Source organism: Dermacentor andersoni, chromosome 11 (genome assembly GCF_023375885.2).
Source record: "Dermacentor andersoni chromosome 11, qqDerAnde1_hic_scaffold, whole genome shotgun sequence".
Taxonomy (NCBI): Eukaryota; Metazoa; Arthropoda; class Arachnida; order Ixodida; family Ixodidae; genus Dermacentor; species Dermacentor andersoni.
Window position 1 is genome coordinate 48,721,983 of NC_092824.1, and position 20,465 is coordinate 48,742,447.

The following is a 20,465-nucleotide window of genomic DNA, read 5'->3' on the forward strand; positions in this document are numbered from 1 at the left end:
ACAAACACGTAACCTTCACCCGTCGGCTTCCACCTTATATTCCCAGACGTTTACACTATCCCCAACTGCCGGTACTGTGGCACTCACCTGGCTGCGCTTTCGCATATGCTGTGGAAGTGCTCATCACAGTACACACACATTAACACCACGACCCCTCTCGTCGATGTTGCGTGAAGCTCTGCGGAACTCCGCTCTTGACGACCAAACCTGGGCGACCCAGCACGCCCGTGAGGCGGCGGCGAGGCAAACCCTTGACGTCCCCTCATGGAGGCTTAGGCCCTGGCATCATAATGTGCTGGTTTTATAATAAAGGTTTATGCTGCCCCCCCCCCCATGCAATTAGCAGAATAAAAATAGTGTGATTTACTCTATTCAACAGTCAGCAACATGCATTTGGTCGCGTCGCATTAGAGTGCAGTGGCATATTTTTAAGCGCTGGCTAAATTTAGCTGGGATCCCCTGCATAAAAGTCAATGCACTTGCCCCGCAGATCGAGTTCTCGACAATCGCCAACTTTGCTCACTGCTGACATTGTGCATGAGAGTTACATGTTTTGATGGGCGGAACTTCACCCAATAAAGAGTTATATTTGTAGCTCCCAGTTTTCATACTTTGTCGGTGTGCAGGGTCACTGCAAAGTGACAATAATTTAAAACGAAAATACAAACAGCGCAATGCTTACTTTCACCACTACCCCTTACCGCATCATGTACTCTCCTTTGTGCGGTGGCGGCATCAATTCCCTACGTTTTCTTCAAGTGGTGGACCTTTCGTAGCACGTCAAGGTTGGCGCCTGAGAAAAAAAAATAGGGTGCCGTAGAGCGGCAAAACAGGCCTTGACAACTCCGTCGGGACGCGTTGACAAATGACGCTACGCTGTTTCCCAAATGGGTGTGCATGTCTCCGCCATGAACAATCGCTAAATGGCCAGGGTCGCTGTTTTTTGCATGAGTTTGAGATGATACGTGGAACACGTTAAGAAGTGCCTCGACAGTTTCTGGCGAGAGATCAATGACGCAGGCGTTGAGCACTCCCCATACGTGGGACGATCCCGAAGACACTACAATACCGCACGACCACTGTTACATTCTGAAGAGCTTGCTGCATGCCAGCATGCCGCAAGTTGAAGCTCCAGCCAATATAAATAATAGTGTGCACCTTTGCGCACGCATCCACGGAATATGTCTATCTTTCAAAGCGCCTGCTTAGGCGAGTCGTCCCGTAATCGCAAGTTCTGTAAATCATCTATTTTTTTATTCTATTTATTTATTTATTTATTTGGGCAACATAAATACAAGGTTTGCCCGCAAGGTAAGGCAAAAGGAGGGCGTAATCCTCCTGACTAAGGCCTTTACCTCGCTGGAGCAGCAGAAGTAGCAGTCAACTGATAACAAAGTACAACTAATATGACACAAAACTTCAAAACTATTTACAGCAAAATTTTAAACAATGAAAAGTATAAACCGTTTGCCAAATAGCAAGTAACTGAATAAATACAGCACAGGAAAAATAAGAACATTCTGTTATTAACAAAATTATACATTCAGAATATAACATTAATAACATTACTATTGATAATAAACAAACTTTATTAACATTCGTTAAACACACAGTGATCAGAAAATATTATGTTTTGTATTGCATGTTTAAATTTGTGAATTGTTCTAGAATTTATAGCTTCGTCAACAATGTTAGGGTACATATTACATAAAGAAATGGTTTCATATTCGATCGTTTGCGTGCCATATTTTGTCCTTGGTTTCTTTAATACTATTGATGTGTGACGTAGGTTGTATCCCGTGTCTCTACTCAGGTAAAGAGTAGAAAATAGTTCCCTGTTGCTGGAGATCTGCTTAAATAGCCGTATACAGATCTTTGTTTTGTAAGAGTCTCTAATATTAGGAATGTTGTAGCGCATCATTAGTATAGAAGATCCTATGTATTGTTTTGAGACGTTCAGCAACCGGACAGCTCGCCGTTGCAAAACTGCCAATTTTTCTATATCTGTTTTATTACCGTTTCCCCATACCAAGAGGCAGTAGCTAAGATGCGAGTGCACAAACGAAAAGTACAATTGTATGAGAAGCCCGATAGGCACAATGCATCGGATCCGTTGTAGCAAGCCGACAGATCGTGCAACCTTAGTGCGTACCTTATTTATGTGTTCTGCCCAGCTTAGGTTTTTGTGAAATGTAACACCCAGAAACGAATGGCTTGAGACATGTTCAAGTTGCGATCCAGAATAAAAAAGCTTTACGTCGTGGTCCGTTTGCTTATTCTTGGAATAAAAAAACTGTGAATTTCGTTTTTTTTGCATTTAAGTCAAGTTTATTTAGATAGAGCCACTCGCTAAGTTCTTGCAACCAATGGGTTGCGGTAACTTCTAGTTCGTGAAGGTCTGCTCCGGAAAAAAAGACATTAGTGTCATCAGCATACAGTATGATTTCCTCTGTCAATGGAATGTTAGTTAGGTCATTTATGTAAATAATAAATAATAATGGCCCTAAAATGGAGCCTTGTGGTACCCCATATTTAATCATGCTCTTTTCAGAACTGTAACCTTTCAAGGAAGTGTACTGAAATCTAGATTCAAGGTAGCTATGCATAAGTTCTAATGCTATGCCTCTAATGCCATAATCTTGGAGTTTGTCTAGTAATATATTATGTTTAATGCTATCAAAAGCCTTGCGAAAGTCTAGGAATATACCAATGGTAAAGTTTCTTTCTTCGATGTTATTTATTATTGTATCTCGGACTTTTAATAATGCCATTTCGGTCGATTTATTCTTCTGAAAACCATACTACTTATCCGAGATAACGCCTTTATCCAGAAAAAAACTATTTAGACGCTTATATATAATACGTTCAGCCACTTTGGAAAATACCGGCAATACTGAAATTGGTCTATAATTATTCAAGTCATTGTGTTTTCCACCCTTAAAGATTACAGCGACACGAGCTATTTTCATTGTATTAGGAAAAATTCCACTTGATAATATACTGTTACAAATGTGTACCATGGGGCCACAGATTATGTGAGCAACTGCTTTATTAGGCTGGGCTTTAATGTCATCCTCGCCAGCAGCTGATTTGTTACTCAAGGAATTAAGAACAGAAAAAATCTCAGTTTCAGACGTAGGCATAAGAAATATGGTCTCTTTGACGCGATGTTTTATATAAGTTCGAACATTACGTTCAGTGCAAGAAGCAGACGTAGAAGCTGAAGCACCGGCATTAACAAAATGATTATTAAATAAATTAGCTGCATCGTTACCATAGTACGTGTCTCCATTTACAACAATTTCGTGTGGCACATTCGGTGAAGATGACCCTATTAGTTCGCGGTATATGTTCCACGTTTTATGACCATGACTCATAGAGGCTTCAAATCTATGCGCGTAATACTGCAATTTAGCTTTCTTGAGATCACTGCTCAGCTTGTTTCTAACTTGTTTAAACTCCTTAAGCATGTCAGGGTCGCGAGTCTTTAAGAAGTTATTGAATAATTTGTCTTTGTGTTGTATGCGCTTGTATAATTGTTGATTTACCCATTCCTTTCTAGCTTTTTTATGCTTGACGACAGGCACGGAGGGAAATGCTACATTGTATACTTGTTTCACTTTGGATACAAATGCATCATAAGATGCTGTAGGATTTTCTTCAGCATAAACATCAGACCAATTTACACTGGAAAGTAACGTTTGAAATATCCCTATAGTGCGATTATTTATGACCCGCTTGAAGTGATGTTTGTTATCTGTGCGCACACGAAATAGCAATGCGACAAAAAGCGGCAGATGATCACTTATGCCCGAACTGAGCACTCCAGAACATGTCTCATCTTTTGCGATAGAAGTAAAACATAAATCAATCAATGTTCTTGAGTTCAAAGTTATCCGCGTAGGAAGTTCAATAAGGTTTTCACAGCCATTTGCTAGCATAGTTTCAATAAGTTGGATCCTGTCATTACTTTTTGAAAATAAGTCAACGTTGAAGTCACCAACAATTACCGATTGTAATTTCTTCACGCTAGCAAGTTGAAGTACCGAATCCATATAGTGAAGCAGTTTCGTTAGAGCACCTTGAGGTGGGCGGTAGACAGCAACAATCATAATATTCCGAGAAACTACTGCAACACATTCAAAATCGTCAGTCACACATGTAAATTCAGCCAAGATTTCGCAGCAATGACATTCACGAATGTAAAGAGATACACCACCACCTCGTTTTCTTGAACGATAAATTGAAACGTGCCTGTAGCCCGGGAAATGTATGACGTCATACTCGCTCGCATACCAAGTTTCCGAAAAAGCTAAGAAATCAAAACAGCAGTTCAGCTGAGATAGGTATGTCTCAATATCAACCTGTTTGTTTCTTAAACTTTGTGCATTCATATGAAACAGTTTAAGCCCGTTTTCATGGAAGCAAGTATTTTTCGTTACTAAACTGTTGAAAGACGTAACACTGTGATATGGTTCCGTGTTTGTGGTCTTTGATCCTTATACGATTTTGCTTAGATCGCTTTCTATGGCGAGCCTTATCGCTCGAGCATTCGGCTGCTTGCGTACAAAGATAGTTCCTTGTGAACTCCAAACGAATTGATAGTTCAATTCTCTTGCCTTGTTTTTTGCAAGCCAAAGCAACCGCTTGTTTGTTGCAGTCAAGTTGTCAAAAAATTTAATGCCCTGCGTTTTGTTCCTGAGGATTTTTTTCTTTTCGAACCATGTAGTCTTCAGTGTTCTGCTAGCAAAACGAACGAGAACAACAGGGTCCCCGTTTTCTTTTGCACGTAGACGGTGCATTCCGTCAATATCTTTTTCAGATAATGGCGGGAGGTCAAGCTGTGTAGCAATCTTATTTATTTCAGTTAACAGATTCTCGCCTTCTTGTTGAGGCAAGCCATGAATTTCCATGTTCTGTTTTCGGCTGTATTGTTCTAGAGCATTTATTTCTTCCTTTAACTTTGAGAGCATTGTTGTGTCTTGCGACTGCTCAACGGTCTCCATTCGGTGGCGCAATTCACCGATACCTTGTTCCTGCCGCTTTAGAGCTTCTTTTAGGTTATCGTAAGTATCAGACAAATGTTGTACTGACCTTTCTATGCTCTGCACAGTGTCTTGTAAGCCTATCAACTTATCTAATTTTGCTTCTAGGGATTGCACGTGCGACAGTTTTTTGTTTATTTCAGCAAGATCGGCTTGAAGGCTCGTAGATTGGCCCGCTGTGTCGGTGTTCACTACAGCAAGTTTACATGTAGGGCATTTAAGTGACTTCTTCGTGGCGTCTTTCATCATCCTAAAGGACCTAACAGTGATGCCACTACATTTCCCGACGTGAAAGTGACCAGTGCAATCGACACATTGTATGACGACATCATCATGACTAAACACGGAGTGGCAGAACGAACATGCCTCTGCAGTCATTATTACTCGAGAGCAAAACTATACATGTGACAATAGTCAAAACAGCACTCAAAGCAGCAGCAGCAGCGGAAGAGGCAGAAAAAAAAATGAATACAATACAATATTTCAAACGAGTTCCACTAACCTGCAAAAATTTCAGTTGTGATTTTAGACGCGAATTCCGTCAACCACGCCAACCGCCACTGCTGCTGCCCAAAGAAGGAATGCGTTGGCCGAGCGTCGCTCCTTATGTAGTATCTGGCAGTGGCAAGGGTCAAGGGTCACGTGCCCCAGCGATCCGTAGTAAAGGCAGCTTGTTCTTCAGATGAACCTTATCGGACAGCGGCCAACTTGAAGGGATGATCACACTGCAAAAGTTTCAGTTGTGATTTTAGACGCGAATTCCGTCAACCACGCCAACCGCCACTGCTGCAGTAGGCGTTCATGAATGAGCGTTCTTTGTTGCGTGTAAATACACGAGTCATAGAGGTTCTCACTATATTAGAAGAAAACTGGCGCTGCGCTGTTTCGTTGGATGCATGAATATGCGGGATGTGGTGACTATGGATGAGCATTGTTCTCGCAGATCCAGGAGACCTCGAATGAGGGCCAGGCAAGCACCGTTTCGTCTTTAATAAGGGCTCATTTGTGTACGAAATTGGTAACTAAAGAGCAGTACAGTACGTATGGAGCCGTATCTTCTTAATTACACGAACAAAATGTTATTGAAGAAAGGTGACTTGTGCTGGGAGTTACAATTATATGAAACGCATTGTGGGCTAGCGGGCTGGTGAAGTTGGAGAACAGGCAAGATTTGCATTAGCATCGGAACGGTTTGTGAGCGCATGCTTATGTACTGTAGATGGGTAAAGTTTATTGAAAGACCAAATGGTGGTTAATGAAAACATTTTACAAATGTTTCATTTGAAGAAATCTTTATCTATGAAGCGATGGCCATGTTTCAGGCCATGCCAGGTTTGAGACGACGCCTCGGACACCCAGATCCCGGCATTTCAAAGGCGGCGCAACGCCCGTTAGCGAACTGGCATAGACGGTGGCGCCAGATGTTCCTCCAGGCATTATTGTCACAAACTTCACCACAGCAACTTTTGAGGCCTGCTCGCATCGTCGCCAACTCCACTCTGTCCTAATTCTCACGACACATGTGAGGCCCAGGCAGACTCTCGGAAGTCGCGTGAACTTCTGCATAAGGGAGTGGGGGGGTGGGGGGGTTGTAACCAAGAGACGGCAAGCAGAGGACTCCTTGGTACGAACTGGCTTCCCGATGACCAAGTATTGTAGGTGACCTGATCTGTTCTTTGGAAATCAACGGTAAAAGAAGCGGCATCAGGCAACCTTCGGTTTTGGACAAGCACCTGTAGTTTACTGGTTTTCCTTGTAAAGCCATTGTTGTGACTACAAGTATTCGTAGTCGCTAGGTTATTATGCGTGTCTTGGCGCACATGCCACAATAAGTGTTTGGTTAATGAGCGAATTCTTATTGGACATTACGCTGTCTATAATGCCACGAGCTCTACTTCGTTTAATCTATTACCTTGCTATACCTGTAGTAGCTTCGCCATTCGTCTTTGCAAAATACTTTTTCATTTCGATCTCGTAGCTTGCGGTACATTGCCTCATTAGAACATATCTGTTTACCAGATGTTTGAATGTCTACCTTGGCGTGTCTGCATATATCTCTGTACTTCATGAGTTGCGTGCCCTTGCCGAAACTTTGGCTTCAGCTACAATCTTTGTTCGACCCCGGTTACCTAATTGAGGCCTACAGTTCATCTGACTATCTGTCTTGTGTTCTAGAATTTCCGAGAGCACCATGGTTCACCAAGGGAACACGCAGTACCAACCGGCTGAAAGCACGTCCACCGTCTTCGGTAAGTCTGAGAAGGTTTTTTACCGGCTGTTATACCACGTCTCGCCTTGAAGGTGATTGATGAATGTAACGTCTGCTAGGGCACATGACCCATTTAAACATCATCACCGCTGGCTCGCAGCTACGTGGTTCTGCGCAATCTGAGCTGGAGATTTTGCATGGTTGCATAGCCACAATATTCTTCTAATCTTCTAATCATTAGGATGGTTCGTATATTATCTTTCAGCAATTCCCGATGCACATTTAACAGACGTATGAAAGCAATATGTGCATTTGTAAGATAGAGGTCTGCCAAAAAAAAGCTGAATGTAACATTCACCACAAGACACCTCCTGGCCATTTGAAATGTGTTCGTCCCAGCTGCGAAGCAGGTGCTCTTCGTTTACTGTACAAGATATCATGCCCTCGTCGTGGAAAGAGAAATCAGCGGTAAGGCTCTTAAAATCTTGGATTAGCAGCAGTGCTTCTTCTTGGGGCTGTTTGCTGAAGTGGGAAACTACATGATGAATCGAACTGGGCTGCGCGTCTAGTTACCATGGACTGCACGAAAATAGGTTCCTGCTGAATAATCGTAATCATTGGATGGAATGAAGAACAGCAGACGTGGATGAAAACAACGTAAGACAGAGTATGTACTAAGGACTTCGAATGAAACGCGAACAGCAGAGCGCATAACTGAAAGTAAAGTACGCTCTATGCAGTCATCACAATTTACAGGCACGAATATCTGGTTTGACCGCCCTGAGCGATGATGCTCCCCCTATACTGCGTTGCTTAGTTTTCTCTTCCGGTTATCTTTTATTTGGAGGAGAGAAAAGACGACGCCGCGGTAATGACGGCGCAAACTATTGCACACGAACCGTTGTTCGTGTTTCATCTGACGCCGATATTGGGCATACGGTAGAGCATACAGTATCGCCGCAGTGTGCGCTCATACGCGGTTTATACTTCAAAATTCTAGCTCTTGCTTTCTTTCTTTTTTTTTTCAATTTCTCGTTATCAGATATGAGAACCAGAACAAAAACGACAATATGTCACTATAGGGGGAGTGTCCTCCCACACTGCTATCAAACAGTATGTCTGCGACTTTCAATCGTGATTACTGAACTGCCACACTATGCCCATACCACACGCCCCGCCGTTCGGGTTTCATTTACCGCCGGCAGAACTTGTCATTCCAGGCAGGTTTATTGTGTTCGTCTGTTTGGCGCCGTTGTAATACTGAGTTGCGGATCTCCAACAAAAGCAAAGCTTCTCCATAAGTGTGATATTTAAATCAACGAATTATGGTAGGTAGGTACCTGTCTGGGGCTGTTTCAATAAACGACCGACTCGACTCGCACATCTTCCATCGAGCAAAAAGCCCGGTTCCCCAATTGTCCACGATGTAAAAGAAATTAGACCGTGATCGCAGGCGTGCTTCTATTGTTCTAGAGGCACTCAGATCTGTGAAACGTATAATGTGTGGTTCGTAAAACCTATGCGACTTTGTAGCGACTTCATGATCGGGCAAGGTTGAACAGATTCGAAAATAAAATTTTCTGATACAAGGGGTATCATCGCTCAACATTAGCGGTGTGATACATACATAAAAATGCACTTTATACCGTTGTATAAGGCTAATTCCTAACGCATATTACGACACCAAACCGGTCTCTCTCGGTGATACCTGTTCAGCACCTCTGCTGAATCAAATCATTGGCAGGTATAAATACGTGTCAGACGGCTGCGGCAGTCATGCCGCTGTCTTCATACGATCGTCTTCGACGTGGTAATCGCGCTGCCATCGTCACGCACTCAACTACCCGATTTACTCGTACACTCTGGCGCGTTTCGTAAGGCTTCGCGGAACCCACATAAATACTCCCTAGCCATAGAAAATGCTTCGCATCACGTTTATTCCCAAGGTGTATTGTAATTCCACGATGTTTTTTGTTTGTACAAAAAGAAACGTTTTACAAATCTGTACGCGACAGTGGTTCCATCCTTGACATGACCATAGGCATCCGAAAGTGAGCCAACAGCAGGAATGAACAAAGATAACCTTTCCGGGTTTTTTGGAGTGAGAGCTTTGCAGTAGATGAAACATTCTTTTTTTTTTTTCATCATGCCCGACAAGTACGAATTTTACGTGGCCAAGCGGCTGACAATTCTCTCGTTCATGAACGTTTCACCGCGTTTGGGGGTTAACTAATTCGTCTTAAGCTGGATTAGGCCCTAGCAATTTCGAAGGTAAAAATTGCAGTTTAATTCAGCAGTACCTTAGCCAGAGCAGATGATCTTCCCAAAAGCTTTTACATTTGTTGAGCAGAAATGTGAGAATGAGCAGCGAATACAAGCGCCAGACTAGCATCAAGGTTCTAAGAAAACTTGCTGCTTCTTATTCTACTTGCTTCTCAATCAGCAACTCTGCTTTCAGAGCATACAGACAAGACAGAAACCGGAAGCACTGGTCTCACACTTCCAGTCTACAGCAGCAGTGGCGGCGGCGAATACGCAGTGGCCAGTACGAGCCCGACTGGCACAGAGGAAGCTTCGCGAACTTCGGGAAACAACGCTAGGTGAGCGATTGTTGTAAAAATGTTTGTATTCCTCAATTCCTCCAAGAATTACGCTTGCACTGACGCACACGTGCGATGGATGGAAGTTCCGATGACCTAACTGCTAAATATGACCTGCTGTTCAGAAAATTTGGCGTCGGCGAAAACAAGCAGGATCTATTGCCTGAGTACGTTGAAAGGGAGGAATCAATGTGCTTGACAACACAATGTACGAGTATTGAAGCTTATGGCATTTAAAAAAAAAAAAGGTGATAGTATCATAACTCAAGGAATTACATTATCGATTTGTCATATACTTAAGAAAACATTGAGAAGTTCAAGAAACATTTCATCTTTTAACTCAGCAATGAAAATTACGCTACGATTCTATAGTGCGCTAAATAAAGCAGGTAAAATGCACCAAATTCAATATTACACAGCACTCTGAAATTTCCTATTTTATGAGTAGATCATCGCCAATGCCCGCGCACGTTGTTACGATTTCAAGCAAACTGCAAATTGATATAAAGTTATCCTCTTGGGATTCTACAAGAGAATCAGCTAATAGAACTGCGATATATTTTCAGTAGCTAGCTTTGCAGATGGTATGGTTCCACTGTTCTTAAAATTAGCGATTTCATAATTTTTCTCACTTGCATACCTAAACACAATTAGGATGAGTACATTTGCTGGAATTTAACTAGTTCAAGCCAACAAATTTGTTTGTTTGATAGTTCTGATTTCTTTATTAAATAATTCGGTCTCGATACCGGCCAAGGTGGAATGATTAGAAACGACGTACAAGGTAACACCACGACTCGAACCAAACCATAGCATTGCATGAGTCTCGTGAACAACCGCAACAATAACAAGTGTACAAGTAAATAGCACATTACCGCAACAATAGCAACCAATTTAAAAAGCGGAATAGGCAGGAGCGAAGACATATACAGTCGGCGCGCACATCTCGGCTCTTCAGCCCGTTTTTTTTTTCTTCCATAAACGGAAGAAAAGATGTATCAGCAATGCCTTAACTCAACGCTTGCAGCGTTCGCTAACTCATCGAGAAAAATGTTGTTGGCCTCGGAAACAATAGTGAGAGAAATACGTGGTATTTATATTGCATCCATGAAGATTGCAATGAAGGTTGTAATGCATATTTGCACAACGAGATGATAAGATGCAAAAAAGAGAAACTTCTTCGGCAGCATATTTATTCAATTCTCCATGAAAATACTGAAGTATTTGGCGTATTTCTGCTGGCTGCTATAGGGGGATATATTATGTGCGCGTCGGCAGTTCTATGCCTCCGGCATGACGGGTGTGCATTTAGCATTCGAGTCGAATTTTAAGACTTCGTACAAACACTGCAGGAAAATTTGAACGCGGAAGTTTTTCTTCGTATTCGATATGCAGGATTTCATTTAAGACGTATGATGTCCGGCAAAGAGTCAGTCCACCTGTACTTGTTAGAAATCATGCGAATAGTTCGCCTTTGTTCCATTACCACTTATTAATTCAGGCGAGAGCCTTAAGTGACTCGTTCCAATGGCTCATGCCCGCAAAGCGTGGCAGTGAGAGAGAACTTTATTGATAAGGATGGCGCAGTGGCCGATCCACGGGTGCAGTTCAATAGCAGGGATCGTGAAACAAAGAAATACAAAAAACTAAACAATAAGAAGGAAAAAACAACAAAACGCAAACAAAGAAAAAATATCACCAGGAATAGCTCATACCCGTGTAAGCAAGCAACGATGTAATCGCCGAATATGAACAAAGGAAAGAAAGAAACAAAGAAAGAACGAACGAACGAGTGAACGACGGAAAGAAAGAGAGCCAATGAAAACAAGAACGAAAGTACCTTCAGTTATTGCATTAGGTTCTCGCATGACTTTGAGAAGGTCGATCTATAGTGCAAAACGTTTACTTCATACTGCGGCTCATAATGTCTTGCAAAATGTCTGACCCGTCCGATCGTGCAACGTTACCCTACGTGCAACAGGCTTTTGTTTTCAAGTGTTAGAAGAGTGGAGCATGCTGCCGAACTTTTTTACTTTTCTTAGCAAACAAAGCGTCCTAAAACATTATCCGACGAATACGATAGCCCATAATGCACTATTAGAGCGCAGCTTTATACGTGTTCTTATTTGGATATATGCTGAGGGAAAGATTTTGCGAGACATAAATGACTGGTTGAATGATCCAGTGCAATCGCTGGTCCTGCTTGGCTTCCATAAACTACTACACAATTCACGTCACGCGCACAGTCAGATTGCAAAACAATCGGAAGCCAAGATAACCAAACAAAGCAAACCAAACAAGCGCGAGCGAGAGCAGACGCTAATTGACGATAGTACGAAACCAGCGTTCTGGCTGAGACCATATGATGAGACCATAGACCATATGGTCGCGCGGGTCCGCATGTAACCTGTTTCCCGCGCGTACGCCACTGACGGGGCATGCCTCGTTGGTATCCACCTCCCCGTCGTTCAAGGCTCGCCTCTTTCATCTTTCGCCGTTGTGCTCGTTGGCTCGGTTACGCCGTCGACACTCGGCGCAGGAGTGTGCCATTGAGAGCCACCCTGCAAAACGCAGAGGTATTTTAAAACACGCAAAAGTCTTTTTCAATGATGAATGTTTCACTTCCGAGGGCACGTTTCAGGACTTCTGCCTGAACACTCCTTGTAAGCGTGTTGAAGACGGAGATGTATTTTTAATACTTAGGATGGTTAGCTTTTTAACTAACCGTCACTGACAGTCATTTCTACTCGCCTACACCTGTTTCATGTAGGCTATACGTGATGTATTAAAGGAAGGCTTCTGTGTTGGTTGCACCACGAACGAAGATTGGTTCTAATTGTCAAGTTCAGGCATCCCAGACCACCAAAAGCACCAGTGTTCAATTTCTGTGAATGTAGAGTCCAAAATCGAGCGCAAAATATCAATGAAGGAACTTAGCGCTCGAATTGAGCGAGCCGCCTTACCATTATTACACGATTTAGTTTGTGAAGCTCTAAATTGGCAAAAGGCTCTTTTGTTGTCTCATAACATGAGACGGCCATTTTGAGCTGCTTTGTTCGTGTGCTTGCAGAAATGCTACTGCAACCGGAGGAACGGAACAGCAAGAGTCCCGCGGTGTCAGAGCATGTGATCAATCGTCAGTGAAGAAGTAAAACCACAAATATGAAACATGTGGCAAATTTATAGGCGAGGCTCATAATCTTCTTTGACATTAACGTACGCATACAGGCGAGAAACCATACAAATGTGAAATATGTGAGAAATCGATTGCGGACAAGTTGAATTTCCGTAGACATCAACGAATTCACACCGGCGTGAAACCCCATATCTGCCAAATATGTACTAAACCATTCAAAAATACAACGGAACTTAAGTCATCTCAAATCACACAGTAACGACAGGCCTTTCGTTTGCGACATATGTAGTCTCTCCTATATGCACATTGCACATCTCCCAAGACACCGCAAAGCAATTCACGAATGTAAAATGCCGTACGAGTGCAAGCAGTGTAGATTTTGGTTCGCAAGGAAAGAAAACCTAGACGCACATCTTTGCCAGAATAGTACGCGCGAATTCTGGGGAGATTCGTTTAGAAATGCATTTGAGCGTATTGCGCATCTCGTGATGCATACGGGTGGGCAGTAGTAACAGTGCGGCTAGTGCGCAATTGAAGTAAATCGCCCATGGATTTTGCATATGAACGTGACCATGAAGCCGTGCAGGAAAAAGTAACCGCTGCAATTCTCTCGCATGGTTGATAAACTAGCCAAACACATCGTGTGGAGAGACGGGCTTCTTTTGACGTTTAAAACTGCTGAGTGAAAATTTCACGCACAACGCGAATACATTTCTGCATTCTGGAAGGCACGCGAGCACTAACGATTCCGCAGGAATCTTCTACGAATCATGTGTCAATAGCCGGCGCTATTTAATCACAAATAATTTGTTCGACGATCGACTCATATGCCTGGCGCTATCTTACTGTCCGAATGTAACTTGTTTTGTGGGCAATAAATAGTATTTCATGACTCACGGCTCTCGCGCCTGCGTCGATCACCCTCGCTACAACATGACATGTCGTACAGGTGATTCGTGGTGACCGAGTAAACCCTACCAGCCATGAAAATAACGTGAACGTCGTCATGGATGGGAGAGCTCACCGCAGGCTACGACTACCATGTCACTCGCAGCGTCGTGTGCTTCAAAAGCCAAAGAACCCACCGATAATTAGCAGATCTGCGTTGGGATATCTGGAAAGCTGGCCGGAAACTTGCGGAAGAACCGCTATGCTTAACAATTGAATCTGGACAAGCTGCGGTTTCGCAGTTTCTCAGTGGATTTCTGCAAACATTCACGAGCGTCGTGCGCAAGGAATGGGCCGAAGTGTAATGAGAACACCGTGATCTTCAGGGCAGAAATTCATCCATGTCTACCCGCACATGTCCGAGAGGAAAGCGTTCTTGCTCATCTGCGGTTTGAAGCAAGTGGTTTTACTGGATTCATACGTAAACCAGCGCAGACCATTAAAATATTCCCGAGAGGAGCCAGGGGCATCGGAAAGGCGTTGGAAAAGCGCACTCAGCAGCATCATCGCCTGGTATTCTCGCCGAGGTGAAAAATAAAACATTATGGGCTCCTAACAAACGAACTCCTAAAAACCACAAGAGCTTCACTCGAAGAACTCTTCGACGCAGCCTCAAGAAGCCTTAATTGCTGGCGTCATCTGAGAGGAGAACCAGAAGCCATTCGCAGTGCCTCAACTTCCGCATCTGAAGCCTGGAATGATGGCCTACGTCACTATCTTCAACCGTCTGCGTCCTCCGCGCCTGCATCTGATGACTGCTAGCTCTGCTGCCACTGAGAAGCCGGACACGTCTATTGCTTATTCCCTTACCGTGAGATGATACGATGTTTTGTGATGAAATCTTTGCATTCACAGCAAGATAAACGTCCGCGTGAAATTGCTGACTGTTAGGCTGCAATTGTATGGAGACGGCCACGACTGTGCCGATCGCCGTCGCCATGGCACTGCATCTTAGCCCAACGCCCAGAGCACACTATGCCAATAGGTGACGGATATTTGGGTCTATATCTGGTAAACTAAACACAGCAACTTATGGAGGTTCGGTTGCTGTTCGTTGAAGTGCCGAAGGTCCTCGGCCGCCAACTCAAGATGAGTCTCCACTACAAAGGAACGACATGCTGCCATTTTGACGAAGCTCCGAAAAAAAAATGCTGCCTAAAGGATACCCGACGTCGCCACGTAAAAGTGGGACAGTGCGATGCAGCCATGATCCGACACTGCGAAAAAATAAAGTCCATGAACCACCAACATCGACTATGTCGCCGCGCAATCGCCGCATTAGTGGACACAGTACCCGACTTCTCCTTTATGAAGGAATCCTGAACTGCACCGTCATTGACAGATATGACTGCATGGCAAGGACCCCAAATCCGCGCAGCTGGAGGTCCCATCACACGAACTACTGGAATGAGCACGTACATCGAACGAACACAAGAAGTGTCAGGGCACCCTTCCGTCGCCGAATCAACCTTGTTTCGCAGGGTCACAACTCGCCCGCCTACGCATCAAGCACCAGCCAATGGTGGTCAGACAACGCTACAGTCTACAGACGACGCTTCGTCGAATACTAGGTCGGCGACCATGTTTGAGTTTGCACCCCTATAAGCCGACGTGTACTGAGTGAAAATCTACGTTATTTCGAAGTCTACACGAAAATTCAGCGACTGTGCACACGGTACTTCCACTCACTGCGACGCGGCACGCAGTAAGAGCGGCACCGCCAATGCCCGTAACCAGTCCACGTTGTGCACCTTAAGCCGTTTTACCATAGCTGACCAACAATGATTTCGTTGACTTGCTAAGGTTTTTTGTTACGTGTTCTTTTGGTTTTCGCTTTCGTTTGGTGCTCGTTGCCCTGGCACGATACTGCTTTAAGTTCGGTGCATTCACACATGTGCTTTTTACCTTCTTCTGGTTAACGTGTTTCACCGCCTTATCGCTCAGGACATCACGTGCTTGCACGTATCAGAAGCTTCTTCGTCATCTTCACTAATTTTATATTATGTCTATGTTGTAGTGGAACCCTGTGTAATCAGATTACATGCTTGAGCAGAATTCTGTGAGGCGCTTGAGCTCATGCTATCAGTCTGGAATATTCCACTAAACATTCCTAAATAACCGACTGGCTTGAGCAGCAGAAGAGTTTTCCGACGGTTGAGGCATGTGGTCGCTGCTATCATTCATCCTGAGTGTAACTTGTTCTTTAGGCGCAGTATCACACAATAAAGAGTTGGTTTCGTGACTCGCTGTTCTCGCTACTTGGTTTTTCAGTCACTGCAACGTGAAAATATCGATGATTAAACCGCGTTTTGTGTAACTTTCGTCGACAGTAAAAGGAAATTGTGCGTGGCTCTGCTATCGCGAACACCAGAGACCAGGTGAGGGAAGTTTAGGCTGCAGAAAAATTCATGCCGTCTTCCTCTGTGGGAGGTTTCGGTGGGGACCTCGGGCAATTGCAGTCGCCCACCGCAGCAAAGCGATTTGTTGAGACGCCATATGCGTGGGTGTCGTCTGCCAGACGCTGCGCCGACGCGACGCGACGCGACGGAAACCGTCGCACCTTCGCTCTCATGCAAGCGTAAATCCCGTCTTCGCAGAACTTCACTTCGATAATTAACCCATTAGGGACCGGTTTCTTTTTTTCTTGCTATCTTGAAATAAATGTCATATCTTAACTTACATTTATACTAATAATTAAAATGCGAGAAATTATTACTCTTGCCTTATTAGTTTTTGAAATATAGCCCGTGACCATATGGTCACACTGGGCCCTTACGCCACAGCAAAATACGCGAAGTTAGAAACATTTATTTCAAGCCATGAAACATCACAAAAAACATATATAGCGAATAGTCGAGCACTTATTTAGTGTGATAGGGTTTAAATAATGGAATACACATGCCGACATCATACTTTGTGCATTGTGTGTGCACCGCGCTGTTGCGATTATCTCATGCACACCTCCACCTCTTGTCATTAGCTATTGGTGCAACAAAGTGGGCCACTTGGTCATACCGTGTACCAGTCAGGACATCAGCAGTCTTTGGTACTCTGCGTTGACCAGGTCCTCTAGGCTTATTGTCCCATCGCATCGGGTAGCTTTGTGCAATTTGCCTGCGGAATTCCACCTGCGTGACATTGAACCCTGTGCTAGGACTTAGCGCCCAAGCGTTGCTGATAGATACATCACAAAGTGAAGTGAAAATCCGCCACCGCCACTTTTCGCCACGGATTGCAATCCTATAGGCGCCTGTATTTGCATCCATCTGGTCCGTACCTCCTATAAATCTTGTACTCAGCAACAGTGTTTGAATGGGCCACCTTGATTCGCTTCTTCTCAACATACGAGTACCTCCCCTATCGAGTACGGCGTTGTAAAAAAGATCGAACAACTCAACAGGTGAAAAGTCCCTGTAAGCAGCGAAGTTTGGGTCGGGAAATATGCCAAGGATTGTCTGGAGATCACCCTTCGTCCACTTAGAAGCAGTGGATAATTTTGCCGGAATGGCCGCATCAACTACAAAAGAAGAAACCTCTGATATTCTGTCACCTTGCTCGCCGGGGTCGTCATCGTCCGAGTCATATCCACCAATGCGGTGTCCGTCGGAGAAAACAGTTTCAGCGCCCGCTAATAGCTACCACCTGCTTAGAATGTCAATGAGCCCACCTGAAACTTCATCGGCCGAGTTTTCATCCGAATAGGTGCTAGCCTCTGGTGGCTCGACATAAATCACTGCCACGTCGTCATGTTCCTCTACGACTGCTTCGCTATTTCTTCCAACTTCAACCTATTCATACAATAAAATAAGAAATAACCACTGCGAGAACGTCCCAGCAGCCGTGCACGAGATGAGAATGCAGTTAAAAAAATAAAAAGTTAGGTAGCCTAAAAGCCCAGCGTGACCATATGGCAACGCGCAAGATAACGCGCTCGTTCATGGATAAGTCAAACATTAATCTTTCACAAATGGTCATCGAAGGTCACATATTCAAAGAGCAATACGGAGGTAAGGATATCAGACTATTGCTTAAACAAGTAGTAAAAAATCACACACTTTACACTTGGGGCGATGCATGGCAACGATACTCGCAGAGCAACACATATTTCTGCCTTTGCGAGGGGCTCCCACAATATGACTGACAGCTGCTGCCCCTTGGTATCTATAAAGGGAACACTAATCTGTCAAATGGCACGTCAAAGGCGATTTTGGTGCTGTTTTGTTAATCTTAATTAATTGAAATCCACTGTGCAGACTAACGTGACCATATGGTCACGCTGGTCTTTAATGGGTTAAAGAAAAACTGCTTATCCGAGTGGACGGTATCTGCATTCACTCGCATTACATTACTCGCAGATGTACTATCTGTGTTAAATGAAACACGAGAAGCGGACGCTGTGACCGAAGCATTACTGAAGGTAATGTGGGCTCCTTCAGCTAGTCATCACCATTGACAGGCTCGCGCATCCACTTTTACTGCACTATGCGATGATGCTAGCCCTATGATGCGATATTTTCACACGTTTTCTTTGATTGTTTGTTTCTCTCTAATTTCAAAGGAAGAAAAGAATACAGAAGATAAAATATCGCAGTACAGGGCGAGAATCATCGACCGTTGAGGTCAAACCAGAGTTGTCTGCCTCTCAATGCTGATGGATGGCAGAAGGAAAATCTCTTGGCTGTTCGCGTCTCATTTGGCGCCGGCAGCAGAATAATTTAGCGCATGGTTACAAGCGACAGTATGGGGAAGCAAGACAACACAGGCAACGAGGTGGTTGCGTACCTTTTATACAGTTTCTTACACCCCACACTGATATGTCGAAAGCATGTTTAATCTCGTAGTAAAGCAGGAATCTAGTTTTTGCTTGCGCTTGGGAAAGGTGATGTTGCTGTTTGGAGGCGTTGACACCAAGAAAATCATTTTTCTGGCTGCCATTCGAACGGTATTTCACGTTTAAAGGCGATTTGTCTGCGCAACGTGCGCTTCCCACGTCCGCAATATTTCGATGGCCGCCAATTGTAAAGCGAAGCGTTCTGTTGCTCAAATATACAACATCATTTCACTTCCCAGGAAGAACTCCATAGGTTGGAGACAGCAACACGGAAGTGCGTCTTTCTTGCTAATAAACGTACAAAAAATAAGAGAAAAATACCATTGCTTGTCGAGTGGACCTCAATGGTGTTGGATCTTGAGGACGATCCCACCGCTGTCCCCCAGATATTGGATCTTGACGTTGAGTGCGGGAGTTGGCCGACGTTGACGAGGACTTTCAGATGAAAACTGCAAGTTTATTTACATTATTTGCATTGATAATCCAAAGAAAATAACAGTACTAAAGTCATTGAGGGCCGGCACCAACTCGGACGTTGTGGCCCGTGGCAAGTAGCACGAAAGCGATGAATGAAGGAATGCTTGCCCGCTGCTCCCGGTCTCTGGCTTTAACCCCTTCAGTGTCTCGAGGTCACGACCTGTTCGGCCAATCGTCGAGCCCGCGCAGGTGTCGCCATTTTCGGCCAATGGTAGGCGCCCGTGCGAGTGCAGTCACATTCGGCTCAGGGGATGACTCCATGGGCTTCACTGTCCGAGGGATGACTTGCCCCCGGTATTGCCCTTCTGGTCTGCAACTGCCATCACAATAGGAAGATGGGAGGTTGCTCCCAGGGCTTCACGATGTATTACAGCCGTCGTTCCTTCCGCGTTTGCAAGCGCCGTCCCAGTAGGCGGATGGGAGTTCCGAGGGCTTTACGATGACTTACAGCCGTTATCGAGCGACCTTTCAGAGCCCCAAAGCAGCTTTGCTCAAGAACTCAAGTATTCAAGAACTACAAAAAGTCTTCAATTACATTAGCATGATGTTTAATGTACCTTCTGCTGTGTATAGGCGATGGTGTAGCTTCCGCACGGTTGCCTCCACAGGTGCTCATTGGTCGGCATGTGTTTCGTGTGCCGTGACCCCAATAACTCCAGCACATGGTCGGACCCTTCGTCTTCGCATCGGACGCGGCTTAGCCGTGTTCCAAGGGAAGACGATTCGGATGGTTGATCTCATGCTGAGTGCCAGGGCCTTTTCAGACCCCCACGGAGGTACCCCACACAATTACGGAGACACCCTACGTAATTGGCTTGGATTTTGCCTGTACCCCGAGTGACCCATCCGGAAAAATTTGGCGTCCGCATTATGCTCTCTCCTTCTACAAGTTTTTTTTTTCGGACGTCCTTCCTTTCTCTCGTAATACCTCCACTCTTCATATTTGTTTCTACGGCTCGCGTATCCATTCTTACATGTTAAGTCCTACAACGTCCCATCAGTTTGGCTCCGTGCTGGGTGGCTGTCATGGCAACATAAACAAAATATATGGTTATGAGGACTTTGTCTTCTCCTTCACTACCTCATCGTAACTCTCCGAATAAGTAGACTTCAATCGAACGAAAGACTTTCTGCTGTTTCAATGTAGCAAAGGGCGAAAAAAAAATGAAAACCAAGCGAGAATACTTTCTCGTTTTGTTGCAGGCAATTCTTTGACTTT

The 20,465-nt window shown here is 44.3% G+C and overlaps 1 protein-coding gene across 2 annotated transcripts in view; it reads left to right on the forward strand.

The window, feature by feature from the left end:
* Positions 1 to 20,465, forward strand: part of LOC129381371 (uncharacterized) — a 51,211-nt gene that overhangs the window by 12,277 nt on the left and 18,469 nt on the right. Inside the window, exons 4-6 of one of the 2 annotated variants that reach the window (XM_055064159.2) lie at positions 7,221 to 7,294; positions 9,713 to 9,854; positions 12,925 to 13,345. In XM_055064159.2, the coding sequence (XP_054920134.1) occupies positions 7,221 to 7,294; positions 9,713 to 9,854; positions 12,925 to 13,006 (298 nt within the window). In that variant the 3' untranslated portion in view covers positions 13,007 to 13,345. Of the gene's footprint in view, positions 1 to 7,220; positions 7,295 to 9,712; positions 9,855 to 12,924; positions 13,346 to 20,465 lie in introns of those variants that run through there. The other variant, XM_055064158.2, reaches the window with a different exon arrangement.